The sequence below is a fragment of the Nyctibius grandis genome, chromosome 9, assembly GCF_013368605.1.
Source record: "Nyctibius grandis isolate bNycGra1 chromosome 9, bNycGra1.pri, whole genome shotgun sequence".
Lineage (NCBI taxonomy): Eukaryota > Metazoa > Chordata > Aves > Nyctibiiformes > Nyctibiidae > Nyctibius > Nyctibius grandis.
In genome coordinates, this window is record NC_090666.1 from 235,175 (window position 1) to 261,531 (window position 26,357).

At 49.0% G+C, this 26,357-nt stretch overlaps 1 protein-coding gene and 1 non-coding gene across 8 annotated transcripts in view; one reads left to right on the forward strand and one right to left on the reverse strand.

Moving 5' to 3' along the window:
- CLASP1 (cytoplasmic linker associated protein 1) overlaps window positions 1-26,357 on the forward strand; it is a 200,300-nt gene that overhangs the window by 33,510 nt on the left and 140,433 nt on the right. For all 7 annotated transcript variants that reach the window (XM_068407464.1, XM_068407463.1, XM_068407465.1 and 4 more), the window contains 4 exons: window positions 24,274-24,352; window positions 25,151-25,254; window positions 25,705-25,796; window positions 25,884-25,959. In XM_068407464.1, the coding sequence (XP_068263565.1) occupies window positions 24,274-24,352; window positions 25,151-25,254; window positions 25,705-25,796; window positions 25,884-25,959 (351 nt within the window). The remainder of the gene's footprint in view (window positions 1-24,273; window positions 24,353-25,150; window positions 25,255-25,704; window positions 25,797-25,883; window positions 25,960-26,357) is intronic.
- On the reverse strand, window positions 22,542-22,658 carry LOC137667507 (U4atac minor spliceosomal RNA). Its single transcript, XR_011048803.1, has one exon. It is a non-coding gene; the product is annotated as a U4atac minor spliceosomal RNA (small nuclear RNA).

The following is a 26,357-nucleotide window of genomic DNA, read 5'->3' on the forward strand; positions in this document are numbered from 1 at the left end:
AAGAGGAGGCTCCGAGGTGACCTTATTGCAGTCTACAACTACCTGAAGGGAGGTTGTAGTGAAGTGGGAGTCGGCCTCTTCTCCCAGGCAACTAGCGATAGGACAAGAGGACACAGCCTCAGGCTTCGCCAGGGTAGGTTCAGGTTGGACATTAGGAAGCATTTCTTCTCAGCAAGGGTCATTAGACATTGGAATGGGCTGCCCAGGGAGGTGGTGGAGTCACCATCTCTGGAGGTGTTTAAGAAAAGATTGGACATGGCACTTAGTGCCCTGGTCTAGTTGCCATGGTGGTGTCAGGGCAGTGGTTGGACTCGATGATCCCAGAGGTCTCTTCCAGCCTGGGTGATTCTGTGGTGATTCTGTTTGCAGGCAAAAAGGAGGCGCAGCCCCTGCCCGTAGGAGGTTGTCCTCTGCGTTAGGGGCAGCAAGAGGAGACGCTGTTCCAGCAGCAGTGCAGAGTGGCCCACTTGGAAGTTCCTTGTTCAGCTGTGTTCAAGGGAAAGCTCTGGAGAAAATCTGTTGGAGTGTTCAGAGACTGCATATGACTTTTTAGGAAACCTTAACCACGAGCTAGACTGTATTTTTCCCCATGGTTTTAAGATGAATAGGCATTGCAATAATGTGATACAAGTACTACATGTTAATGTGTATGACTGGCCTGTAGTAACTAACGTGTTTTGGTGGTCTCTGCCTTTATGGTATTCAGACTCTCCGTAGAAGAAAAAACTCCCGAGATAAGGTTTTAAAATGAAGTTTCTCTTTCCAGGTAACTTGGGCTGTTTACTATCCTCACTTGTATGAAGTGAGTCTGTTGGCAAGGCCTGGGAGCACAGGCTGTGAACCTCACAGCTTGAGTCAGTGGAGATACAAGGCTTGTGCTTCGTGCAGGAACTGGGCTGTCACAGACTCGGGTTCAGCTGGCAGCTCTGCCACTGACTGACAGTACACAGTGTCTGAGTGTATAATCGCTTTGCCTCTTCCTGAGTCTCTTCTCTGTTCTTTTGGGAAAATATTGTGCTTATTGAGTTGAGGATACTGGTTGTGTAAGCCCTCTGTAGTGATTTGACACTGGGGGCTGATGTCAAAACCTCTGTGGTTGCGGAAGGGTGTCTAACTTAAGATCATCTTGTTTCTTGGCCCCTCCAGAGCCAGCAGCTAAGTATGATGTGTGAATGCTTCCTAGCATAGACCTCACCTTGGGGTTTCATTCGGTGGTGGATCTTAACTACATAGAGGGAACACGCTTTCCATGTTGTAAGGTTTGGGAAATTGTGCAAATTCCCATTTTGACACACTTTCATACAATTTAGTTGGAATTTTTCCCTAATGAGCTAAAACACTACAAGCCTAAAGTGAATTTTATATTGATTTGAGTGGCCTGGGGACTTTTTTTACAAGGTTTAGCTCACTTAGTGTTGCATAAATGGATTCAATTTAACTGGGAAAGGGCTGGTCTGTGTGTTATTCTGGCTTTAGTAGCAGGTCTTGCTGTGGCAAAGCAGCACAACTGAGTCACACTGAGATGGAAACCAGGACAAGAGCACGCTGAATACACTAACCTTGATTCCCTTTCATGGGGTGTCCTGCATGTGTGGTCTGTGAAGTTAGATGGATGGGTGATTAGAAAGCTGTTCTGAATAGCCCAAGGTTTATTAAGACCTATTGTTTGCTGTTGAATAATGAATGTCACAAGTATGAGGAGTTTTATTGCGTCTTGGAGCAGTTCAGTGTGATAGAATCCAAATGCCTCTTTGCATCTTGCTTGCAGCAAGGAGGAAGCTCTTTCATATTCTCTGTGAGCAAGTGCTTCCCTACTTTGTTCTTCCAAGCAATCTCCTGATGTGCATGCTTCATACTTCTCAAAGCTGGGCCCAAAATAAGTTTTGTCAAGAAGAAAATTGTATTTGTGTTAGCTTTTAAGTCGGGGTCGTTCTTGTAGAGTTAGTTAAGGATCCTGCAGGGAAAGAAAGGGTGGATATGGTTTGGGTTTCAGACATGGGAGAGGGAATCTAAGGTTCACCTTAGCCTTTATATACTTTGTGGTTGTACATTAATCTTGAGTTAAGCCAGTGTAGGAAAGGTTTGTTAACCAGAGTGTCAGCCTTACTCCAGGGAGTATCTTCTATTTGCCAGTGTGATTTATGGTTACAGTGGATTGCTAATAAGAGTCTGTTGTCAGTTGGCCGCCTGTTGTTCACAAAGGATGTTTACTAGCTAGTAACATAACTTATTTTGCTGATGCTGTATTTCTAATGGCAAGCAGGAAATTTTGATGCTTTGTGGGTATCTTAATATAAGGGGCTTCAGGAAATAGTCAAGTCCAGTTTCTTCTTTGCAGAAGACAACCAAATGTACCCAAATGTCTTCTGTCAGATGTTTATTCAACCTATACTTAAAATACATCCTTTGAAGATTTCAGCCTCCTGAATTAGTCTGTTCCAGTGCCCCTCTGCTCTTCATGCTTAATTTCCTTTCGAGCTAATCTAAGAGGATTTCTCTTCATCCTCCTCCTGGAGGATATGGGAAAAGTTGATCACCACCCTTGTTCAAGTCCTTGCTAGCAAAATCTCAATGTAGTTTCCACTACAACTGTTTACTTGTCTGCCAGATGAGGCTGGTAGTTTGTGCTTTATTCTGCAGTGTATTGGCAGAGCTTTGTCTGTGCTAAGGCATCCTCTAATTGCTAGATCTGGTGTGATTCCAGGATAAGGGCACACTGCTCTTTTCATCCCAGAAAGGTGATAAGTAATTGAAGGGAAGAGAAGAATCACCTCACTGGCCTGCAGATAGAGCTGCTCAAAGGCAGAGGCCTTGCTTATGCCTCCCTGTGACTGAGGGATCATGTGCCGATGGAGGTCTTCAGTATTTGATGGAGGTCTCCAGTATTTGATGGAGGTCTCCAGTATTTGATGGAGGTCTCCAGTATTTGATGGAGGTCTCCAGTATTTGATGGAGGTCTCCAGTATTTGATGGAGGTCTCCAGTATTTGATGGAGGTCTCCAGTATTTGATGGAGGTCTCCAGTATTTGATGGAGGTCTCCAGTATTTGATGGAGGTCTCCAGTATTTGATGGAGGTCTCCAGTATTTGATGGAGGTCTCCAGTATTTGATGGAGGTCTCCTAAAGGAATCTTTAGCCATTTTATACTAGCTGCTCTGGTTTCCAGCTCCAGTTCTGGAGCACTGTCATTAACAAAGAGGAGGTGTGGGATGAAGCTTTAAAGGCCTTGTCGTGGGCAGAGATACTTTTTTTCATCTGTAGAAAGGCGCAGCATGGGGCAGGGAAAAGAGCAGGCTGGCAGATGGGGTGAGTGCAGCTACAGTCACACCGAGGAGACAGTGTTGTGAAGCTTTCATGCTGTGGCAGACAAGCAGGTCACAGTGTTGATTCGTCACCCTGGGTAGGAACTTCTGCTGCGATCAAGAATGTGATGATATAAATTAAAGGCGTTTCTGGGGAGGGGACCAGTAACAGATGGTGGGATTGATCTGTGTGCACAGAGATCTTTGCCCTTGGAGACAGAGGGCTCAAGTCAGTCTCTTCTGGGTGAACTTCTTGCATGTACAGTCTAGAAAGCAACCGTGGAGAAGAGAAATGGTCTTTGAGGCTCATTCTCTTGGCTGCAGCAGAACTGTCCTGGACAAGTCAGCTGGGCTGTAGTTTCCTTTGGTGGTCATGGTGGTTATAAGTGTGTGAAATACGTGGCAGAAGTGACTGGTGGTGTTAACAGTACTTTGGCTTTGGTTTGTGACTGTGTCCATTTAGCAGTCAGTCTTTCCTATCCGTTCCTTGGTGGAGCTACCTTTTTGGTGTTCCTGGTTAGCTTTGGAGCCTGAGGAAGAGTATACCTTGCATGTGCACTGAGGCTGAACTGCAGCATGCTATGGTGTTGAGAGAGGCCAAATGAATATAGTGAGAGCTCGGAAGGGGTGAGCAATGGCCTGCCTCAAAAGAAGTTCCTGAACTGCAATTACGTGAGCAGAAAACTGGTTTGACTTGTGCTCTTCTGCTTTAACTTGGTGGGGCAGGAGAGCTGCAGCATGTCTGTCATCTCCCTCCTGAGTGTGGCACATGCTGGGCTTGCTCTTCGCTTAGTGTGGTTGTGGGGGCAGCAATGTCCAGGGGCTGCGCAGGTTGGAAGTTCAAAATCCTCCAGCCATGGTCTGTGAGTTCATTACCACCAGGCTCTTCTGTGGGACCTTTAACACGTAAACGTGCCTTTCCTTAGGCTTAACCAACACCCAGAAAACTGAAGGTGTGGGAAGCACTGTTGTGATAGGACCTCCAATGGGAGGGGCAAGTGTTGGGTCCACTTGAATGGACCTTCAGGGTTTTAGTGGGTGGGCACAGTGGTAAAACCATTCACTTGAGGCAGTTTAGGCAGGACATATTTGTAGCAAGAATGAGCTATTGGTTATAACAGTTTCTTTCTATCAGTCAGTTGTACGTGGGGTAGGTAGGTCGTGGGTTCCCCAGCCCAGAGGGCTGAAGTAAGATCTCTTCTGACGTTGCTGTTTGACTGCTCGCAGGTTTAGTGTAGTTTGCCCACTGCTGTTGAAGTTGCAGGAGCTCTGGGTAGAGATAGTTCAAACCCGCATCTCCTGTGCAGGGGATGAAGACCTAATCCTGGCTCCGCAGCAAGTCCGTAGTGCCCAGAGTCAGCTGGGAGCACATTGTTTCACAGAATCACAGAATCAATCAGGTTGGAAGAGACCTCTGGGATCGAGTCCAACCATTGCCCTGACACCACCATGTCAACTAGACCATGGCATTAAGTGCCATGTCCAGTCTTTTCTTAAACACCTCCAGAGATGGTGACTCCACCACCTCCCTGGGCAGCCCCTTCCAATGGCTAATGACCCTTGCTGAGAAGAAATGCTTCCTAATGTCCAACCTGAACCTCCCCTGGTGAAGCTTGAGGCTGTGTCCTCTTGTCCTATCGCTAGTTGCCTGGGAGAAGAGGCCGACTCCCACTTCACTACAACCTCCCTTCAGGTAGTTGTAGACTGCACTAAGGTCACCTCTGAGCCTCCTCTTCTCCAGGCTAAACAACCCCAGCTCCCTCAGCCGGGAGAGCTACTTTCCTCTCTGTAAAGTCAGAAACAAAATCTCTCCATGTCCTTGCAGAGACAGTGTAGGCTGGAATCACAGAATCACAGAATCAACCAGGTTGGAAGAGACCTCAGGGATCATCGAGTCCAACCATTGCCCTGACACCACAAGGTCAGGAAGGGTGCTATCTGCCTGCATGCCGTTTACAGAGGAGAAAGGAACAATAAAACCAGTGCTGGTGTTGATTAGTGTTACATCCCTTCTCAAGCCCCTCCTAAGAAGGGATTTCACACTAAGCTCTGAGGAGCAGGGAGCCAGGTTGCTTTCCATGGGTGTTTTGCCTGGGACCTTGTGTTTCTTGCTGGGGACAAGTGATAAAAGGGAGGTGTTGATGCTGCCATAGCCTGACTTCCAGTCTAATTATCTAATGATCAAGAAGAATTCAATGGAAAAATAATGCGACTAAATTCATCTGTCTTGCAAAATGAAGTTTCCACTAGCTTGGGTTATTTAATGAGTCACTTACACACGCCTTGATGATTTCTTTAAGTTCAGCACATAACTGTGCAACTCTTTAAAGTGCAGACAATCTACCTAGTAGACTAAAGTAGCTTAGTAGCTAAAAATCTATTTCTGGAATTGTTTTTTTCCCTACCTAATACAATTTAGGTGATCTTTAAGGTCTGAATTAAGTCATCAAAAGGTAAGAAATGTGTGGTGACTGCCGATTCCACTGTCCTGTTTCTGGGGAGAATGTGAATGCAGACAGCTGCCTCCAGCTTCTGGGTTTATGCTAGTCTGATGGGTCAGAATCTGGCCCGTAGCAGCAAATCTGAACTCCTTACCTTGGATGAAAAAGGCAAGATACATCAAAAACCAGTGAAGGGCCTGCACAACTCTTGCAGTTCTTTTCTTTAAAGAAATAGTTAATGAAGAATCTGTGCTTTGCTTCTGTGTTGGTTTGTGTTTGTGGCATCTTCTTTGATGTATGAATTTGAAGACGAGGAACAGAATGCATATGTGTGCTCTCAAAAAATTTCAAGTCCTTTGAAAGAGGGAGGAGAAATCTCTTTAAATGGTGATGTGAGCATACGAGTATCTCTGTGTGGATTTTTTTTTCCTGCATATATTTTAACAACCCCCTGCAGTGCTACAGGCTGGGGGAAGAGTGGTTAGAAAGCGGCCAGGTGGAAAGAGACCTGGGGGTGCTGATCGACAGCTGGCTAAACATGAGCCAGCAGTGTGCCCAGGTGGCCAAGAAGGCCAATGGCATCCTGGCCTCTATCAGGAATAGTGTAGCCAGCCGGTCTAGGGAAGGGATCGTCCCTCTGTACTCGGCACTGGTGAGGCCGCACCTTGAATCCTGTGTCCAGTGCTGGGCCCCGCACTTCAAGAAAGATGTTGAGGTGTTGGAGCGAGTCCAGAGGAGGGCGACCAATCTGGTGAAGGGTCTGGAGGGTCTGACCTAGGAGGAACGGCTGAGGGAGCTGGGGGTGTTTAGCCTGGAGAAGAGGAGGCTCCGAGGTGACCTTATTGCAGTCTACAACTCCCTGAAGGGAGGTTGTAGTGAAGTGGGAGTCGGCCTCTTCTCCCAGGCACCTAGCGATGGGACAAGAGGACACAGCCTCAAGCTTTGCCAGGGGAGGTTCAGGTTGGACATTAGGAAGCATTTCTTCTCAGCAAGGGTCATTAGCCATTGGAAGGGGCTGCCCAGGGAGGTGGTGGAGTCACCATCTCTGGAGGGGTTTAAGAAAAGCCTGGACATGGCACTTAGTGCCCTGGTCTAGTTGCCATGGTGGTGTCAGGGCAATGGTTGGACTTGATGATCCCAGAGGTCTCTTCCAACCTGGTTGATTCTGTGATTCTGTATAGATATTAAGCTGAACTTTGTTTGTAACTGGACCGCGTGCTGGCACAGTCCAACGCTGCAGGCAGATGTATATGAAGCAGCCAAACAGTCCTTCTTTCCAACATTCAGACAGTACTGCTAGACCTCAGCGTGACAAGTTTGTGATAGTAATAATGCTCTGTAGTTCCAGATGAGGATATGAAAGCTCTTGAAAAACACTACTTCATATTTCCTATCTTGCCACAGTGCAGGAAAATGCTATTAGCCTGCAGGAGGAAAAAGGTGAATGGCAAGCAGAGATGTAACTGTTGCTGGATTCCGTTCCTAATCAGTTGGTGGTGATTATTTTGTGGAAGATGTAGCAACCGATCTGGTTGACTTTTCTTACGTCTGCGCTGAAGAAAAAGCAGCCGCTTGATCTCTAACCCGCACCACAAGCAGTGTTATCAGGAACGCATGTTGTGTTTCTAGGTGTTATCCTTGGGCATCGCCGTATCTTAACTTCTCTTTCTTTAAATGATGTTTTTTAGTCCGACACGGTTACTATCTGTGAAACTCAATCTCCTGTTCTTCTGAAATAGTGTCTGTGCCGTAGACTGCAAGAGACTTGCCAGCAGCAATCCATCCTCCTTCCTGAACAAAGCTACTGGTGACACGCATTGATAGAGAGAGGAATAGTAATTGGAGCCTATCACTGTGTCTGACTTTGAACTTTTTACTTTTATCAGATGATGTCAAGTTAAACAAAACCTCCTAGATGAATAAACCAAAAGCCCAATGCCATTTCTTTGCTGAAAAGAATGTACCAATTCCTGCTATGGCTGGCCATGTTTGAACTTGACATCTGTGTGTGCTGATCTTGCTGCCTGATCCATGTCTCACGTCCTTTATACCTGCATGAAACCCTGTTGAAGTCCAAGTTTGTCAGGGATCCAGATCATGTAGCTGGAGTCTCTGGAGGCTACAGATTGTTGCCTGACTTATGCTACTGTGCCTAGAGAAAGGTTAAAAAAATAAAATCAGTTCTACTGTTTCCTAGTCTGCCAGCAAGGTCTTATTGGTGGTGACACAGAAGCTCGTTAATTCATGAATTGACAGGGCGGCTTCTAACTAGAATATATAAAACTGAAGTTTTAATCAACATTGGAAGTTAATGACAGCTGGAGGCCTATATATTAAGAATCAAGTACAACAAAATGCTTTGTAGAAATGTGAACAACCTGATCTAATTTTGATCAGGGGGTGGGGATGGTGTTGAACTAGTTGGCCTTTGGAGACCCGCACCTAACCCGATTTTATTGGTGAGCCCTCTGCTTATGCTAAAGGTTAAAGAGCTATTGTGTCTTTTAACTCTGTACAGAAGGTGCAGTAGGGCTGAATGCGATCGGAGGGAACAATCTGGCATCCTCTTCTCATCAGGTGAACAATGTCATGCTATGATGTCCACCATCATGTCTGTCTTATCTCAGAATTCACAAGACATCAGGTTTTGGTGCTGGAAGTTCTCAGAATGACCGTGCTTTCCCTTCTGCCTAAAAGATGTTAGTTAATACTAACGGGGCACTTTAGTTTGGAATAGTTGCCTCAAAGTCAAGTAACCACTTCTGAAGTTACAAGAGGAGGAAGGCTTGCATAACTTCCAAACCGTATGAATAAAAAGAGATGAGATGGTGTAGAATGAAGAGGTTTCCAAGATGTGAAGGGCACATTTTTAGAGGTATTGGTGCTGCTGATTTCAGTTTAAGCTGGCACCTAGTTTGTGCTTTCAAAAATTCCACCAAGCTTCCCTTACAATCTTAGAGACCCTCCCCACGCCCCCCCCCCCCCCCCCCCCCCCAAATCCACCTTTGAACCTGGCTGTGATGACAGGAGACACCTGAGTCTCTTGAGTCTCTTCATTGGCAAATTACAAATATTTCTTCATTTCATAAAAAAAAACAAAAAAACAAAAAAACAAACAAAAACCAAAAAAAAACACACAAAAAAAAAAAACCAAAAAACCCCTACACTAAAACCAACTAACAAAAAAAACCAAAAAACCAAACCACCACCAACCCAAAACACCAAAACCCAAACCTGTTGATTTTAACTAGAAGAAACAATTTGGAAAAAATCAGATAATTGTTGTTCCCTTCCCCTTCTGATGTGAAATGTAACTCGCATTTGGCAGGTTGCATTTATTCTTCTTCAGAGTTGCTTTTCAGCGTTGCCTCAAGTTTCTGCAGTGTTGGGGTGAAAAAAGCCCTCTCCCCCCCCGCCCCGAGGCATGACAGAGCCACTTTTACTAAGCTGTATTCAGATTCTTAGGGGTTTTTTGCATTTTTTTTTTTAGTGTGCTGTGCTACTAACTGCATGGATAAATACATAGTATGTCCTGTTCAGCAGAAAGGTAGGAGGCTGTTCTTGGTAGTAAGTGTTCAGTGAGAACAGACCTCTTTGAGGAAATAACAGAGTTACAAACCAAGGCATCCGATCTTCTAAAATCACGATTAAAATGGTTATTTAAACACTCACAGAATCTCAGAATCAATCAGGTTGGAAGACCCCTCTGGGATCATCGAGTCCAACCATTGCCTTGACACCACCATGTCAACTAGACCAGGGCACTAAGTGCCATGTCCAGGCTGTTCTTAAACACATCCAGAGATGGTGACTCCACCACCTCCCTGGGCAGCCCCTTCCAATGTGTAATGACCCTTTCTGTAAAGAAATGCTTCCTAATGTCCAACCTGAGCCTCCCCTGGCGCAGCTTGAGGCTGTGTCCTCTTGTCCTGTCGCTAGTTGCCTGGGAGAAGAGGCCGACTCCCACTGCGCTATAACCTCCCTTCAGGTAGTTGTAGACTGCACTAAGGTCACCTCGGAGCCTCCTCTTCTCCAGGCTAAACACCCCCAGCTCCCTCAGCCGTTCCTCATAGGTCAGACCCTCCAGACCCTTCACCAGCTTGGTCGCCCTCCGCTGGACTCGATTCAGCTTACCCTTTGTTGTGTTGAAAATAATGATAGGAGTTGCGAAGGAGAGAAGAACATGGTAAAAACATTGCGAAATGTGAGTAGAGCCTGTCCAGGAGGTACCTGCATGATCTGGCTGTGCTTTCCCAGGCTGTCAGCTGTGAGCGGCTTCTTGTATTACATCAGAGGAACAAAAGCTATACATGTATTTCAGTTTCTTAAGAGTTCCAACAGCTAATGATTTAGTTGAACATTTAATTAATTCCATTCTTGTATTAGTCCACAAGGATTTGTGGAAGCCTCTAATGTGAGGGATGCTTGTTTGCGTAGCTGTAGCACTAGAGCATTGATAGGAACTGTTTGCCTGACTTGTTTAAATGTGTTTCTAGAGGTGGGTATAGAACCCAAAATGTGTGTGGTTTATCCCTATAATTTTTTAATTGTTTTTCCACTTGTGCTATCAGCTGCTTAGATGGCTTGTTCTTTTCCCTTAAGGAAACGCTGGCTCCTTCAAGGATGAAGAATTCCCTTCTATTCCCTTGAGGTGTTTTGTGTGTTGTTTGGTTGGTTTTGTTGGGTTTTTTTTTTGTGTTTTTTTTTTTTTTTTTTTTTCTTTTCTGTAGTGTCTCTGTTCTGGGCCCCGCACTTCAAGAAAGATGTTGAGGTGTTGGAGCGAGCCCAGAGGAGGGCGACCAAGCTGGTGAAGGGTCTGGAGGGTCTGACCTCTGAGGAATGGCTGAGGGAGCTGGGGGTGTTTAGCCTGGAGAAGAGGAGGCTCAGAGGTGACCTTAGTGCAGTCTACAACTACCTGAAGGGAGGTTGTAGTGGGGTGGGAGTCGGCCTCTTGTCCCAGGCAACCAGCGATAGGACAAGAGGACATAGCCTTAAGCTTCGCCAGGGGAGGTTCAGGTTGGACATTAGGAAGCATTTCTTCTCAGCAAGGGTCATTAGCCATTGGAAGGGGCTGCCCAGGGAGGTGGTGGAGTCACCATCTCTGGAGGGGTTTAAGAAAAGCCTGAACATGGCACTTAGTGCCATGGTCTAGTTGCCATGGTGGTGTCAGGGCAACAGTTGCACTCGATGAGCCCAGAGGTCTCTTCCAACCTGATTGATTCTGTGATTCTATCTCACCAGTTTAACAGCTCTGGAGACTGGAGTGCTTCAGCCCCAGGAACAGACACAGCATGAGTACTGGTTGAGCTGAGTCTTACCAGTGTCAGCCCACCCTTGTGCCTTGGATTGGATCTTGAACCAGCTATTGCCAGGCTACTTGCCTAGGTCTGCCTGTTGCTGGGCTTCCACGAGTGCCCAGTGTTCAGAGCCCTGGCACAGGCTGCCCAGGGAGGCTGTGGAGTCTCCTTCTCTGGAGATATTCAAAATCCGCCTGGATGTGACCCTGTGCAACATGCTCTAGGGGAACCTGCTTTGGCAGGAGGTTGGACTAGATGATCTCCAGAGGTGCCTTCCGACCCTTAACCATTCTGTGGGCGCCAGTGGCGTTAATTCTTTGTAGCAGTGGATTTCCAACAGGACTGCAATAGCCAGTATAACTCTTCCCAGGCAGATTTTTATTGAACAGCTGTCCCATGGTGATGACTGTCACCTATTTCAGACCTGGAATATCACGCGAGTGGGATGATGTGGACTGTTACAGTTGGGTTTTCCAGACAGCTTGCTAGAAAAGCCACAAGTGCACAGCTGAACTGCAGGGCGTAGCACTTGGTGCACGTGTTCTTCTGCTCCAGAGCAGTTCTGCAGATGTCTGCAGCCTCTAAGTGCCAAGGCAAGAAATCTACCCTTGGCCTGTGTGGGAGTGTCTCAGACCCTAGATACTTGTGGGTAGGTAGCTTGCCTGAGATTGCAAAACCTTTTTGGGTTTCTGACCACATGCCATGCACCAACGTGGCCCAAGGGTGTGCACTGATTTAGATGCCTTGTGCTTCACTATGCTGTCATATAACTGAGTATCTGTTAGAAACAACTAAAAACTTTTGTTGAGGTGTTGGAGCGAGTCCAGAGGAGGGTGACCAAGCTGGTGAAGGGTCTGGAGGGTCTGTCCTACAAGGAACGGCTGAGGGAGCTGGGGGTGTTTAGCCTGGAGAAGAGGAGGCTCCGAGGTGACCTTATTGCAGTCTACAACTACCTGAAGGGAGGTTGTAGTGGAGTGGCAGTCGGCCTCTTCTCCTGGGCAACTAGCGATAGGACAAGAGGACACAGCCTCAGGCTTTGCCAGGGGAGGTTCAGGTTGGACATTAGGAAGCATTTCTTCTCAGAAACGGTCATTAGCCATTGGAAGGGGCTGCCCAGGGGGGTGGTGGAGTCACCATCTCTGGAGGTGTTTAAGAAAAGACTGGACATGGCACTTAGTGCCATGGTCTAGTTGACAGGGTGGTGTAGGGGCAGCGGTTGGACTTGATGATCCCAGAGGTCTCTTCCAACCTGATTGATTCTGTGATTCTGTATGGGCTGTGCTAGATCTCGTGTCTGCTGTAGATCCCGAGTCCGAGCTAGCTCAGGTTCCCCGCTCACTGGTGTAGGAGAGACTGTCTCTAAGGGTCACCCTCTGGACTTTCCTGAATGGGTCAGAAAGGTGTTTGAAATGCAGTCTCCTCTCCAAGGCTCGTCTGAAGGAAGACCTTGTGACCTACTGCTGAAGACTTCCCTTGAGGGTAGTGCTGGCCAGTACTGCATGGGTCACTGCAGCTTCACCAGCCCGAAGGGGAGCAGAAAGGGTAGGTCCAGCAGAGAAGGGCAGCATGTGTTGAGAGATCCTCTGTACTTGAAAATGATGCTGCTTAGTCCCAGAGGCTGGTTTCTTTGTGCTTCTCAGCACACTTGGCTCTGTCCTTCATATATCAGGGTCCCACCTGGTTCTGAGATCTCTTGAAACCCTGAATTTCAGTTTTATCACACAAGGTTTTAAAATCATCTCCTTTTGTGATGCTGGGCCCTGGAATTTAGGCAGGATGTGGAAGCTGTTGCCCTTGTGTTAAGAAGTTGTTAAAGGCTTTCCATGTGGCCAGTTGCTTAGACCATCAGCTCTTACAGTCTCCTCTGCCTGAGAAGATTTCAGTGGGCTAAAGAAGCAGCTTTGCAGGAACAGGATGCCACCCCCCATGGAGGAAGCATTGCCACCCGTGGCCCCTTTCTCTACCTAGCATCCATCTCTTCACTTACTTGGGCTATTGTCTTTCTTCCTGCAACTAACAAAGGCATCTTGAACCTTTCTTCTCCTTTCCTCAGCGGAGGAGTTCGTTGTTGTACTGTCAGGCTGTTGAGGATTATGTCTGGAGAGTCTTCTCAAGGGTGTAGGAGTGTATGGTAGACGCTGAGCAGGCAGTCTGACTGCTCAGGGCTGGGAGCTGCTGGGGAAGCGTCAGGTCTTTGGGTGTTTCCAGAGTGTTGCAAAGGCTGTGGCTACTGAAAATGCTCCTGCACTTCTAATTGCATGTGTTCTTTTCTTCCCAAACAAGGCAAGAAAAAAGCTTCATTAGCTGTGATCTAGCAAGAGATGTCAACATCTGGTAACTACCCTCTGACCTGCTCAAGTCAGCTTTGGTTGACTCCTCACCACAGTGACTGCTTGGCCTCTGAGAGATCCCCAGCTTGCTTTTTTTTCACGTTACCAGCAGCTGGTGCAGCTTGTCTGTGTTTGCACATGTTTGATGTCCTCCTCAGGAGGCTGTCCACGTGGCCTGTCATCTCTGCTTCCCAGGACTGTGGTTCCTCAGAAAAGCTTCTGTTGAATGGTGTACTCTGGAAGTGCAGGTGTTCAGAAGCATGGGAGCTAGTAGTCAAGGGAGGTAGCTGAGTATCTGAGCATCCTCACAATTCTCACTACTCGAGCCCTAAGGAAGCAGAGAGGACTGTGAGTGATTACCTGCTAGGTTGGGTGTTTGCCTTGTTTTTTCCAGATGCTGTCTAACCCCTCAGAAGCACTTCAGTTTTAAAATGTGCTGAGCACTTTCTATTCCTGTAGGTGTTAGAGATGGAGTTGGGGTCAGTGCTTCTGTGCTAGGAGCTTTGAGGTGGCCCAACTTGTCACCAAAGCTACAAGCTCATTCAAGGATGTGGTGGGCCCGCTCCCCAGCTGACACACACGGGCGTGATCTCATCGGTGCTCACAGAGCTACATCCGTTTTTCCTGGCTGTAAGTGTAAATGCTCAGCTGGGGGCAATGGAAATGTACAGAATAGCGGCAGTGTTTGTGACTAAGATATTTAACTGTTTTGTGGTGAGGAACCAAAGGCAATAGCAGTTGGTAGTGCAGGTGTTTTGTTTTGGCGTTGTTTTATGTGAAGACACTAAGTATTGAGTACTGCCATGCAGATATCTGTGCCTGTAAGGTGCTGCAAAACCAGGACTACCTTCCTGAAACAATGCTTGTTGCTGCTGGCTTTCAGCAGTGTTTGGGGTAATTGAGACAGGGAAGTGTGATTTAAATTGGGACTCTGCCTTCAACTGCAAAGTCTCCTGATGTATTGCCACGAGTGAGGCCGCACCTTGAATCCTGTGTCCAGTTCTGGGCCCCGCACTTCAAGAAAAATGTTGAGGTGTTGGAGCGAGTCCAGAGGAGGGCGACCAAGCTGGTGAAGGGTCTGGAGGGTCTGTCCTATGAGGAACAGCTGAGGGAGCTGGGGGTGTTTAGCCTGGAGAAGAGGAGGCTCAGAGGTGACCTTAGTGCAGTCTACAACTACCTGAAGGGAGGTTGTAGTGAAGCGGGAGTCGGCCTCTTCTCCCAGGCAACTAGCGACAGGACAAGAGGACACAGCCTCAAGCTTCGCCAGGGGAGGTTCAGGTTGGCCATTAGGAAGCATTTCTTCTCAGCAAGGGTCATTAGACATTGGAAGGGGCTGCCCAGGGAGGTGGTGGAGTCACCATCTCTGGATGTGTTTAAGAAAAGCCTGGACATGGCACTTAGTGCCATGGTCTAGTTGACATGCTGGTGTCAGGGCAACGGTTGGACTCGATGATCCCAGAGGTCTCTTCCAACCTGGTTGATTCTGTGATTCTGTGAGTGCTGCTTCTCTGGAGGCTGAGCACGGACTGTAGTTTCTGTCAGTAGTGATCTCCCTGCTGTGCTGTCTGGAGCTTTGACCTTGCTCAAGCTAGAAAAGCCACCTGTGCTCCACAGCAGTGACTCTGCAAGTTGTGATTCCCTCCGTGTCCTTTGGACAGAGCCCAGTGGTTACATGCTGCTCCTTCTCATTGTGGTTGTGTGCAACCATTCAAGGACCAATGCAAAAGAGGGTGAATTTGTTATTCTTTGGAACTCACCCCTGCTTCAGTGCCACCGAGCAGAGGCAGGGCAGGGAGCAGCATTGCTGGGGGCTGTCTCGCTCCACCTCCTTCACCTAGGACATACTTGTCAGCTCTCTTGGAAGCAGGTGTCCACGTTTCGGAACGATTATGTTCTTTTAAGCATCCCCTCATTTTCCTTTGTGGATTTTCTGTAGTGATAACTTCTTGCTCTGTGGTGCATTTCCTTGCATTAGCTTGAATTTCTCAGGTGTTCTCCTAAGTCTGTAGCTCTTACATCAGGAGGCAACTGGGGTTTTATTGGCTTTTTTTTTTTTTTACTGGATCCAGAAAGTAGTTCTTGGGGTTTTTTGCTTTTGCGTAAGAAATGTGCCCTTGTGTCCTAACAGTGGTTATAAAGAGACATCCCTATAGTGATCATTTCTGACAACTTTTTCTTCATAGCTCTCAACATTTAAATGACTTTAGTCCTTCTGGGATTTATTTCGCTCTAGAGCTATGCATTATTTACTGAGAAGGCCAATGGCATCCTGGCCTCTATCAGGAATAGTGTAGCCAGCCGGTCTAGGGAAGTGATCGTCCCTCTCTACTCGGCACTGGTGAGGCCGCATCCTGAGTACTGTGTTCAGTTCTGGGCCCCACACTTCAAGAAAGATGTTGAGGTGTTGGAGCGAGTCCAGAGGAGGGCGACCAAGCTGGTGAAGGGTCTGGAGGGTCTGACCTATGAGGAACGGCTGAGGGAGCTGGGGTTGTTTAGCCTGGAGAAGAGGAGGCTCCGAGGTGACCTTATTGCAGTCTACAACTACCTGAAGGGAGGTTGTAGTGAAGTGGGAGTTGGCCTCTTCTCCCGGGCACCTAGCAATAGGACAAGAGGACACAGCCTCAAGCTTCGCCAGGGGAGGTTCAGGTTGGACATTAGGAAGCATTTCTTCTCGGAAGGGGTCATTAGCCATTGGAAGGGGCTGCCCAGGGAGGGAGGTGGTGGAGTCACCATCTCTGGATGTGTTTAAGAAAAGGCTGGACATGGCACTTAGTGCCATGGTCTAGTTGACAGGGTGGTGTAGGGGCAATGGTTGGACTCGATGATCCCAGAGGTCTCTTCCAACCTGGTTGATTCTGTGATTCTGTGTGAGTTGATCATCTGTTCCCAGGTCTGTAAATAACAGAGAACTTTCAGTAACCAGGTTTTTGCTCATTTTACAAGTGTTGGGGGGGCTTATTGGGTGCTTTAGTTCAGCTGTTGCCATCAGTCCAGCAGTGAGCCCTGTCAGGCTGTCACTTGTCACATGGGCTTTACTGTCCTTGATCACCATCCCACAGTGCTGCACCACTGTGGGTTGGGAGAGTTGGCATCAAAGAAGCTGATCCCCTGAATTCTGGGGTGAGCAGTGGTCCTTAATTCATAGATGCTTCTTGATAGTTTTTTACAAGTGGTAGTTTAAAAGTGCTGAGATGTGCTCTGAGCTCTGTTATGTTCACAGAATCACAGAATCACTAAGTGCCATGTCCAGGCTTTTCTTAAAGACATCCAGAGATGGTGACTCCACCACCTCCCTGGGCAGCCCCTTCCAATGGCTAATGACCCTTTCTGAGAGGAAATGCTTCCTAATGTCCAACCTGAACCTCCCCTGGTGAAGCTTGAGGCTGTGTCCTCTTGTCCTATCGCTAGTTGCCTGGGAGAAGAGGCCGACTCCCACTTCATGTTGCAGCAGCAGGGGGATTAAGGAGATGGGCTGATTGCAGTTCTCCCTGCTCTCCAGTCCCAGAAGACCTGTGGGAAGTTGCGTTGCTCTTTGTGTTGTACAAGTGAGGCGTTTGCCAGAGGCTCCAAGGGTTGGGACTGTAGTGTGGGGACTCTGCTATCGTACTGGCTGTCCTCACAGTGGGGAAAGGAGAGTCAGTTGTCCTGCAGGGCCAGTACGGTCACAGGAGCACAGGGTGGTGTTGGCATGGAGGTGCAGGGAAGATAAACTTGCAGGATGATGTTGAACAGAGCCTAGGAGTCAGGGGGAGACCACAAGTCGTGGAGATTTGGGAACCTGTCGGGGTGGAGGTGTGCAGGGTAGTCAGTACCTCCTAGATTTTTCCTTTGAGATAGTGGCACAGCAGAGACAGCGTGAGCAGCCTGGACTCAGGTGGTGGAGTCACCATCTCTGGATGTGTTTAAGAAAAGACTGGACATGGCACTTAGTGCCCTGGTCTAGTTGACATGGTGGTGTCAGGGCAACGGTTGGACTCAATAATCCCAGAGGGCTCTTCCAACCTGATTGATTCTGTGATTCTGTGACTTCGCTGCGTTTAGAGAGGGCTGTTGTCATGGGCCACCTTCACGGGCCAGCATACAGGAGGGGGTGGATTCACAGTGGGGAAGGAAGAGCAAGACATCTCTGGATGTACTGCCAGGAGAAGAGAAAAGACCTTCAAGCATGAGGTAGGAGAGGCCAGGAAAAGGGATGTAGAGATGAAAGCTGTTACATGGTTTAAATCCTGTCAGGTCTGTTAAGTGCGCTGCGGGTCTGATTTACCGGACAGTTGCGTGCTGTGCTGTAAGGAGCCCCTCAGTGCTGGTTTTCTCCAGTGTGTACGGGCTCTGGCCTCCCTGCTACGGAAGGACAAAGTGCCAGGGATGTTCCTGACCCGCTGTGACTGTTCTCAGCCATAGGTACTGTCTGTGTTTGATCTGGTATTGCGTAGTGTAATTCCCTGTGCTGGGCAGAATAACTCTGATCAGCTGTATAGGAGGGCAGAAAAACCCTCTGGAAGGTTTCTGTAGCTCTTTCCTTATCCTTCTAAATCCAGACCAGATGTCTGGCCTCTCAGCAGTATCTTAAAACACAAGAAAACTCACTAAGATTGCTCTGTTTGCAAATGCAAATTCCCACATTAATTAGTTAAATTTTCTTAATCTCACAGATGTAGAAATCTGTCTCTAGGTGGTGAGAAATAAAAGGGGCATTTTTCCTCCAGGAAGCTGCTCCAAGAGATTGCGGTCCGTGTTCCCATGGAAAAACTTCTATATCCAAACCAAGCAGCTGATCTCTTGAGGCGTTGCTGTATTGAATGGCAAATCAATGGCCCAGCATCCAAAATTGTTTGTGGATTTTGAAGGTAGTGGCTGTGACAGAACGGGTGGTATCTCATGGATCTAGAGAAAGAACCCAGGAATGACTATTTCAAGTCTTCCCCCTGTTCAGCTCTTTGACCACAGCTTGTAGTCATGCCAGTAAAACCAGTTGCTGCCGCCTTGTTCGCAAATTGTGTTGTACGAAAGAGCTCATACAACCTGTGTCTCTACTAGGATTGCTGGGCTGGGGTAGTGCGCTCATGTTGCCAGTGCAGATGTGATCCTGCCGTGGAACATGAAATGTGAACTGCTGGAAGGGCAGAAGGAGATGGGCTCCTCCAGGGTGGATGTGGTTATACTCGTGTGCAGGTGGAATACAGCAGTCAATGTTTCATAAGCCAGTTTCATGGTTTTTCTGTCTGCCAGGAGTCTTAATTATTGCTGTGCTGACACAAAATACATACCTGACTTCAAAACTAATTTACAAGTGTCAGCTAACTTGAGCTCTTGCTTCGTCTTAGATGCCCAGTTCAGCTGTGGTGGATGTTTCATGTCTTGAAGAATTAGAGCTGCTCCCTGTCTGATCAGCGCCAGTCATCAGGCAGGCAGTGATGTGGGGCATTGGTGTTTGTCCCAAGCTTCTCAGTGTGTAATCTGAAGTGTTCTCCTTTTTCACAAAGATATTAAGTTTACTTAAAGTGTGCAAGTGCTTCTTCATGTCTTTGTTTATGAATCTAAATGATTATCTAAGCAAGTGTTCAAAAAAACCCTGGTTGAATTCTCTTAAATTTTTTTTTTTGCACGTTGAGCGTTAGAAGTCTGTCCTTCACCTCCCTCCCCTCTTCCAGGAAAAACAGAATCACAGAATCAACCAGGTTGGAAGAGACCTCTGAGATCATCGAGTCCAACCATTGCCCTGACACCACCATGTCAACTAGACCATGGCACTGAGTGCCATGTCCAGGCTTTTCTTAAACCCCTCCAGAGATGGTGACTCTACCACCTCTCTGGGCAGCCCCTTCCAATGTCTAATGACCCTTTCTGAGAAGAAATGCTTCCTAATGTCCAACCTGAACCTTCCCTGGTGAAGCTTGAGGCTGTGTCATCCTCACGGACTGACTCCAAAGTGAAATAGCCAAGCTGTGTCACCACAGTCTTGGAGATGAGGAAACTGAGCACGAAGCAAGCTGGCAACACAGCTGGGGTAGAAACTGTGTCTCCAGCGTTCCCACTTGGGTCCCAAGCTGCCAGGTGTGGAAGGTCCATCAGGAAGGCAGCAGAACGAAACCAGCCTGTGGGGTTGTGCTGCTCAGCCCATCGCTGATTCCCTGCAAGAGACAGGGGATAAAGGTTCGTGCAGCAGCCACCGCATCTCTGCTGCATGTGGCATGGTGTGGAGAGCGGAGGAGAGGACTCATCTCTTCCCTGCTGCAGCCTGGAGCTGCCGCGTTAGTGCGGGCTGTCAGGGTAGCCTGGGGCTGTGATTCACGCTGGTCACTTTGTGCTGGCTCAGCTGGTGCTGGATCTTGCAGCTTGTTTTCATGCCCTTTTATGGGAGTGCATTTAGGTGTGTCTTGTTTCAAGCTGTGTTGGATGCATTTATTTGTCTGCCATGCTTGGTGAGCGTTTGCTGTTAGAGCAGATGATGGTAGGCTGGCTACTCTCTGATATGTGGAGATGCCTGCAGGCCTTTCAACACCACCCAGGCTTGAGTTCTTTGAAGTAAGTTTTTGATGACCTCTGTAAAAAAAAAAAAAGTGTTTTCTGTATTGGGAAAGGCTGTGTTGCATCCCAGGAACTAGCAAGAGGAATGATGGTGCCTTGAGACTTGGCAGTTGGAGGGAGGCAGGAGAAGGGCTTGCTGAAAGCCCTTAGCACCTACGGAAAGTACTGAGACGTTACAAAGCAGCACCAGATGCCAGCTGAGCTGAATACTGGATAGCACAAATTGCTTTATTGACTATTTTTTCCTCTGTACTTGGCACTGGTGAGGCCACACCTTGAATCCTGTGTCCAGTTCTGGGCCCCGCACTTCAAGAAAGATGTTGAGGTGTTGGAGCGAGTGCAGAGGAGGGCGACCAATCTGGTGAAGGGTCTGGAGGGTCTGACCTAGGAGGAACGGCTGAGGGAGCTGGGGTTGTTTAGCCTGGAGAAGAGGAGGCTCCGAGGTGACCTTAGTGCAGTCTACAACTACCTGAAGGGAGGTTGTAGTGGGGTGGGAGTCGGCCTCTTCTCCCAGGCAACTAGTGATAGGACAAGAGGGCACAGCCTCAAGCTTCGCCAGGGGAGGTTCAGGTTGGACATTAGGAAGCATTTCTTCTCAGCAAGGGTCATTAGCCATTGGAAGGGGCTGCCCATGGAGGTGGTGGAGTCACCATCTCTGGAGGGGTTTAAGAAAAGACTGGACATGGCACTTCGTGCCATGGTCTAGTTGCCATGGTGGTGTCATGGCAATGGTTGGACTCGATGATCCCAGAGGTCTCTTCCAACCTGGTTGATTTTGTGATTCTGTGACTGTCTTGGGGAACCTCAGGAGTCACATAAGCAAAGCAGCTGAGATGCAGACCTCAGGCTGTGCCGCTGTTTGGGAGGCCAGAGGTCACTCTTTTTGGGGTCTGTATAAAGCAGGGGGCTAAAAGCAGCAGCTGCTGACCTGGTATTTTCTTGGTTGAGGGCTGGGGGCCTCTGTGCTACTAGAGATACTGGTGAGTTGACTCCTACCTTGCTTGGAGCATGAAGCAAGCCCTGTGCTGATGTGAAGACCTGTAATAGCTCTGTAGTTACCAGCGTTGCAGCGTTATCTGGAGTTTCGGGTGGAGAGCTGCCCTTCCTGTGCCGTGGTGGGAAGCGGTGCCCGCTGGCTGGCTTCCCTGGGGAGGTCTGTGCTGCACCATCACAGCAATGGGCTGGCTTCTGCCAGGCCCCCCATCGCTGCTCTGGTGGCACCATGTGACAGTCTCCCTGCTCCTGAGGCTCCTCTTGGTCATCAGTGTGTGTTTATTAAGGCAGAGCTTGAGTAAGTGCTTCAGTGGTGAACTGGGGATGGCTTTTCAGTGCAGCCGATCCACTGCAGCAAGGGCTGGAATTCAATTCATTCTTTATTCGTCAGTCATGCCCTGTGTTGTCTGTTACCCATCTCACGGATCTGGTGGATCTCAGTCCACACGATTTCAGCTTTCTGCCCCTGACCTTCAGCAGTTTCAGATGCAGGTGGCACATCAGGGTTGATAAATGAATCCAGCATGGCAGGGAAGAACACCTGGTCCCCCCCAGGGTTTGTTTCCTCAATAGCTGTCCAAGCCACCACTGTAATCATTGTGCTAATTAGCTCTCCATTTCTATAAGCACAACAGCAGAAAGTCTTGGGAGGCTTGGCTCATCCTCCCTGTCTGATCCTGGGGGCGAACCGCAGGGTAACTGGCTGTGTTTGCGCTGTGCGTGCATTTCCTTTAATGTTTGAGTGATGAGTTCCTCTCGCTCTTTCTGGCTTGCAGGCAGTTTGAAGAAGAGATGGATCCCTTCCTCTCCCGGGACTGGATTTATCCCCGGGGCACACCTCCGTAATTGCAGGCAGCACACTTACTGCTCTGTGCAGGATGCTGCTGTGATGGGACTCTGATCAGCCAGCTGTGAATGATGACTGGCATTGAGTCCCAGTGACTGTTCTTAAAAGCATCTCTTGGCTGATGAGGCTCTAAAGCCCATCCCCTTGCCGGGGCTCTGCAGCTGTACCCAGCCAGGAGGAGCTGGGCAGTGATAAGGCTTAAGGCTGAGTGTTTGTCAACGGTAGATTAAACCCAGCGTGCAAGACGAATGTGCAAATGAAACGCGGCTTATAAAAGCACGAGGAAAATTCCCCCTTGGCACACGTATAGATTCTAGATGTTGTCGGCATGCTGCAAACGATGTCGAATTAAAAAAATGACAGGGCTGAAGTGTCTGTTACTGTGATGGGAGAAAACTGCAGGCGCTGTTTGGAGAGGGTAAAGCATGTTGGGTGCAGTCAGGATCCAGGTGCCTGTATTAGGAAGTTGCTTTTTAGGAGACTTGATGCAGAGCAGGCTGTGTCCTCTGCGTGCCGTTTGTAGCCTTGTTGCTGCTGTGGAGTAACTTGGAGTGAAGCCATATGAGAAACTCGGAGAAGAACACGGTAGTTGGGGGAGGGAAGCACTGAGGTAAGTGGGCAGAGGCGCGGGGAGAAGGTCCAGCACAGTCAGCACGTGGTTGGGCAGGTCCCGGTGGGGGAGGAGGTCCAGCACAGTCAGTAGCTGGTCGGGCAGGTCTCAGTGGGGGAAGGTGAGTGCTTTCAGAGCGCAGGCGAGGGAGGGTCTGTGATTGTCAACGCGCCGGGCACACGCCTCGGTGCGAGGTTCCAAAAATTGCGCCGCGCACGCAGCGGGCGCCACAGTGTTGTGTCAGGCGTTAGCAGGGCCGCCCTCGCCACACGCTCATCGGGCCGCCGCGCCACCCCCAGATAAGGACGGTTACTGAGTGGTCCGCCGCGCCTCCGCTAGGGGAAAGCTGACCGCGCCCAAGGTCCCGGCGAGGGGCGGCGCGCCGCCAGACCCGCACCCCCCGCCACCCGGCTCGGGGGCGCGCTCCGCTGCGGGGCGGCGCGGAGAGCGGCGGTTCTGTGGCGGCTCCGGCTCCGCTTTAAGCCTGTTTGTCCGCTGTGGCGGCGTTACCCAGAGTGCTCTGCGGCAGCATGGCGGTTATTTGCATAAGGGGCTGGCCAGCCGCGCCGGGCGGCAGCGGCGACGGAGCGCGCCCCCTGCCGCCCTCCCGCGGCACCGCCGCCCCGCCGGCAGCCGCGTCCGTGCGCTTGCATACGTATAGGTATGTGTGTATATATATATGTATATGTATGTATATATGCACAGGGTGTACGCTCTGACAGCCCCGGTGACGCCGCCTCAGGAGCCTGCAACGCTGCCGGGGTCACTAACCCCAGCACCTCGCCGAGAGCTGCCTCTTGCTAGAGTTATCTGTAGGGGCTCACCAAGCACTTACTGTATGAGCTACACGGTATTTTCAGTATGGGATGGAATTTTTTTTACTATTGTTAAACAAAGTGATGTACAGCATGTCCTGAAGCTTCTCTCAAAGAAAGTACCTTTCCCTGCGTTTCACAGAATCAATCAATCAGGTTGGAAGAGCCCTCTGGGATCCATAGAGTCCAACCATTGCCCTGACACCACCATGTCAACTAGACCATGGCATTAAGTGCCATGTCCAGTCTTCTCTTAAACACCTCCAGAGATGGTGACTCCACCACCTCCCTGGGCAGCCCCTTCCCATGGCTAATGACCCTTTCTGAGAAGAAATGCTTCCTGATGTCCAACCTGACCCTCCCCTGGCGAAGCTTGAGGCTGTGTCCTCTTGTCCTATCACTAGTTGCCTGGGAGAAGAGGCCGACTCCCACTTCACTACAACCTCCCTTCAGGTAGTTGTAGACTGCAATAAGGTCACCTCTGAACCTCCTCTTCTCCAGGCTAAACAACCCCAGCTCCCTCAGCCGTTCCTCATAGGACAGACCCTCCAGACCCTTCACCAGCTTGGTCACCCTCCTCTGCACTCGCTCCAACACCTCAACATCTTTCTTGAAGTGCGGGGCCCAGAACTGGACATCAGTTATGTTATAAAAGCGTTGGGTTTAATTTCTGCAAGTGAATAATTAGGCAGCTGTTAGCGCACACTGTTTTCTAATTATAAGTTTAATAATTACGCTTAATTAGAAACATTAGTTACAGCAAATACTGAAATCGTTATGCGTATGGTATGTGTACATTGCACATATATATGTATGACTGTAGCATTGAGCAGCAATTACAGTTGTTGGCTTTGTTGAGTTCTTGGCAGTGGATTTTGGTTTGTAAGTCTCACAAGGAGCAATAAGTTTGTGGGCTTTTCTGTTTGTAAACCACTCAGCTTGTCTGCCAGAAGCCACCCAGGGAAGAGCTGGGTGTATCTGTGCAACCCCGTTACCCAAGTGGGTGGGAAGGGGCTCTCCGTGTGCCGGAGCTCCTGCCTTTCGGGTGCGTTTGCCAAGGCCGGGGGCAAAGGGCTGCAGGCTAAACCACCATCTGTCCTGTGCTTGCAGGTGGTTCTCCTGGGGATTGACATCCTTTCCGCGCTCGTGTCCCGCTTGCAAGATCGCTTCAAGGCCCAGATTGGCACAGGTGAGGGGTCTGCGTGTGTGAGGGGGGATGTCGCCGTTGCTCTGTTGGGATCTGCTCTGGCTGCTGTACACAGAGCTGCCTTTCATAGAATCATAGAATGTCAGGGGTTGGAAGGGACCTCTGGAGATCATCAAGTCCAACCCCCCTGCCAGAGCAGGACCAATCTAGGGTAGGTTACACAGGAACGTATCCAGACGGTTCTTGAAAATCTCCAGAGAAGGAGACTCCACAACCTCTCTGGGGAGCCTGTTCCAGTGCTCTGTAACCCTTATGGTAAAGAAGTTCTTCCTCATGTTGAGGTTGAGCTTCCTGTGCTCTAGCTTGCATCCATCGCCCCTTGTCCTATTACAGGGCACAAGTGACAAGAGGTTGCCCCTTTCCTCTTGACACCCAGCCCTCATATATTTATACCCATTAATGAGATCCCCTCTCAGTCTTCTCCTCTCCAGACTGAAAAGCCCCAGGTCTCTCAACCTTTCCTCATAAGGCAAGTGTTCATCATCCTCGTAGCCTTCGGTTGGACTCTCTCCAGTAGATCTCTGTCCCTCTTGAACTGGGGAGCCCAGAACTGAAAGCAATACTCCAGGTGAGGTCTCACCAGGGTAGAGTAGAGGGGGAGGAGGACCTCCCTTGATCTTTCTCCCCAGGGAGCACTTAGGAGGCTCTTGGTGGTTTTGGGCTCTGCTGAAGGGTGGGAGGGCTGGTCCCTGCATCGGGCAGGGGGAAAGCTGTGAGGGGCTGTGCCACTGTGACAGTTTTCTTCTGAGGGATTTGGATGTTCCTGTTTTCTTTCTTCAGTGCTGCCAAGTTTACTTGATAGGCTGGGAGACTCGAAGGACTCGGTGAGGGAGCAGGATCAGACCTTGCTGCTAAAAATCATGGAACAAGCTGCTAACCCTCAGGTATGCTGGACAGCCCTCTGCAGTGTGGGTTTTCTCCTGTGGCTCTGTCTGAAATGGCTTCATCTCCCTACACCTTGTTGTGAGATACGTGCTTTACTTGAGAATGCTGTTGCATGTCAGGATACATGTGAGAGGGTGAGTGTCGGTGGATTTCCCGAGGATGGAGTGGGTGGATGTCAGAGTGGTCGTTCTGGGTCTTTGGAAGGTACGTGTTTTCTGTAAGTAAAGTATTGTTTTAGCTAGTGAGGAGCTCATGTGAAGTCAGCACAGAATAAAGAATTCGTTGAATCTAAAAACGTGTTTCTACTCCTTGTACTGTTCTGCTTAGATGGATGTGAAGCTTATATTTAAGCTCCAGAGATGTTACCGTGGATGTCTGCTAGAAGAAAGAATCTGTCTCTTCCCCTGCCTCCTTTTTTCCTGTCTCACCATCTTTTCTGTCTTCCACAGTACGTGTGGGACAGGATGCTGGGAGGATTCAAACACAAGAATTTCCGGACAAGAGAAGGGATCTGCCTCTGCCTTATTGCAACGCTCAATGCGTAAGTCAGAACCTCCTGCAGCCCTATGGTGTGTACACAAACCTGCTTCGTAACTCACACCGGTGCCCTTCTGTTCTTTATTCCCAGATCTGGAGCTCAGAGCTTAACACTGAGTAAGATAGTGCCACATATATGTAACTTACTCGGAGATCCAAACAGCCAGGTGAGCTTTGGTGTGAATCACTTCTAAAGGTTGTGCTGATTGCCTTGTCGGTAAGCTCTGTCGGTGGGACCTTGTCGGTGGGGCTCTGCGTTCTGGCTGGTAAATCAGTTAGTTGTGCTGCTGGTGGTGACCTCTGAACAGTGCTGTTCATGAAGAGCCCTTGACTGGTTTTGAAGAGATGATTTGAAGTATGCCTAAACCAGCATATCAATTACTCCAAGAATTCAACAGAATAACATGAACGTGCAGGTGACATGAGCAGAAAACCTTTGTGGGAAGTGTAGAGTCCTGCACCTTGGGAGGAATAACCCCATGCACCAGTACAGGTTGGGGGCTGATCTACTGGAAAGCAGCTCTGCAGAGAAGGACCTGGGTGTTCTGGTGGACAAGAAGTTCAC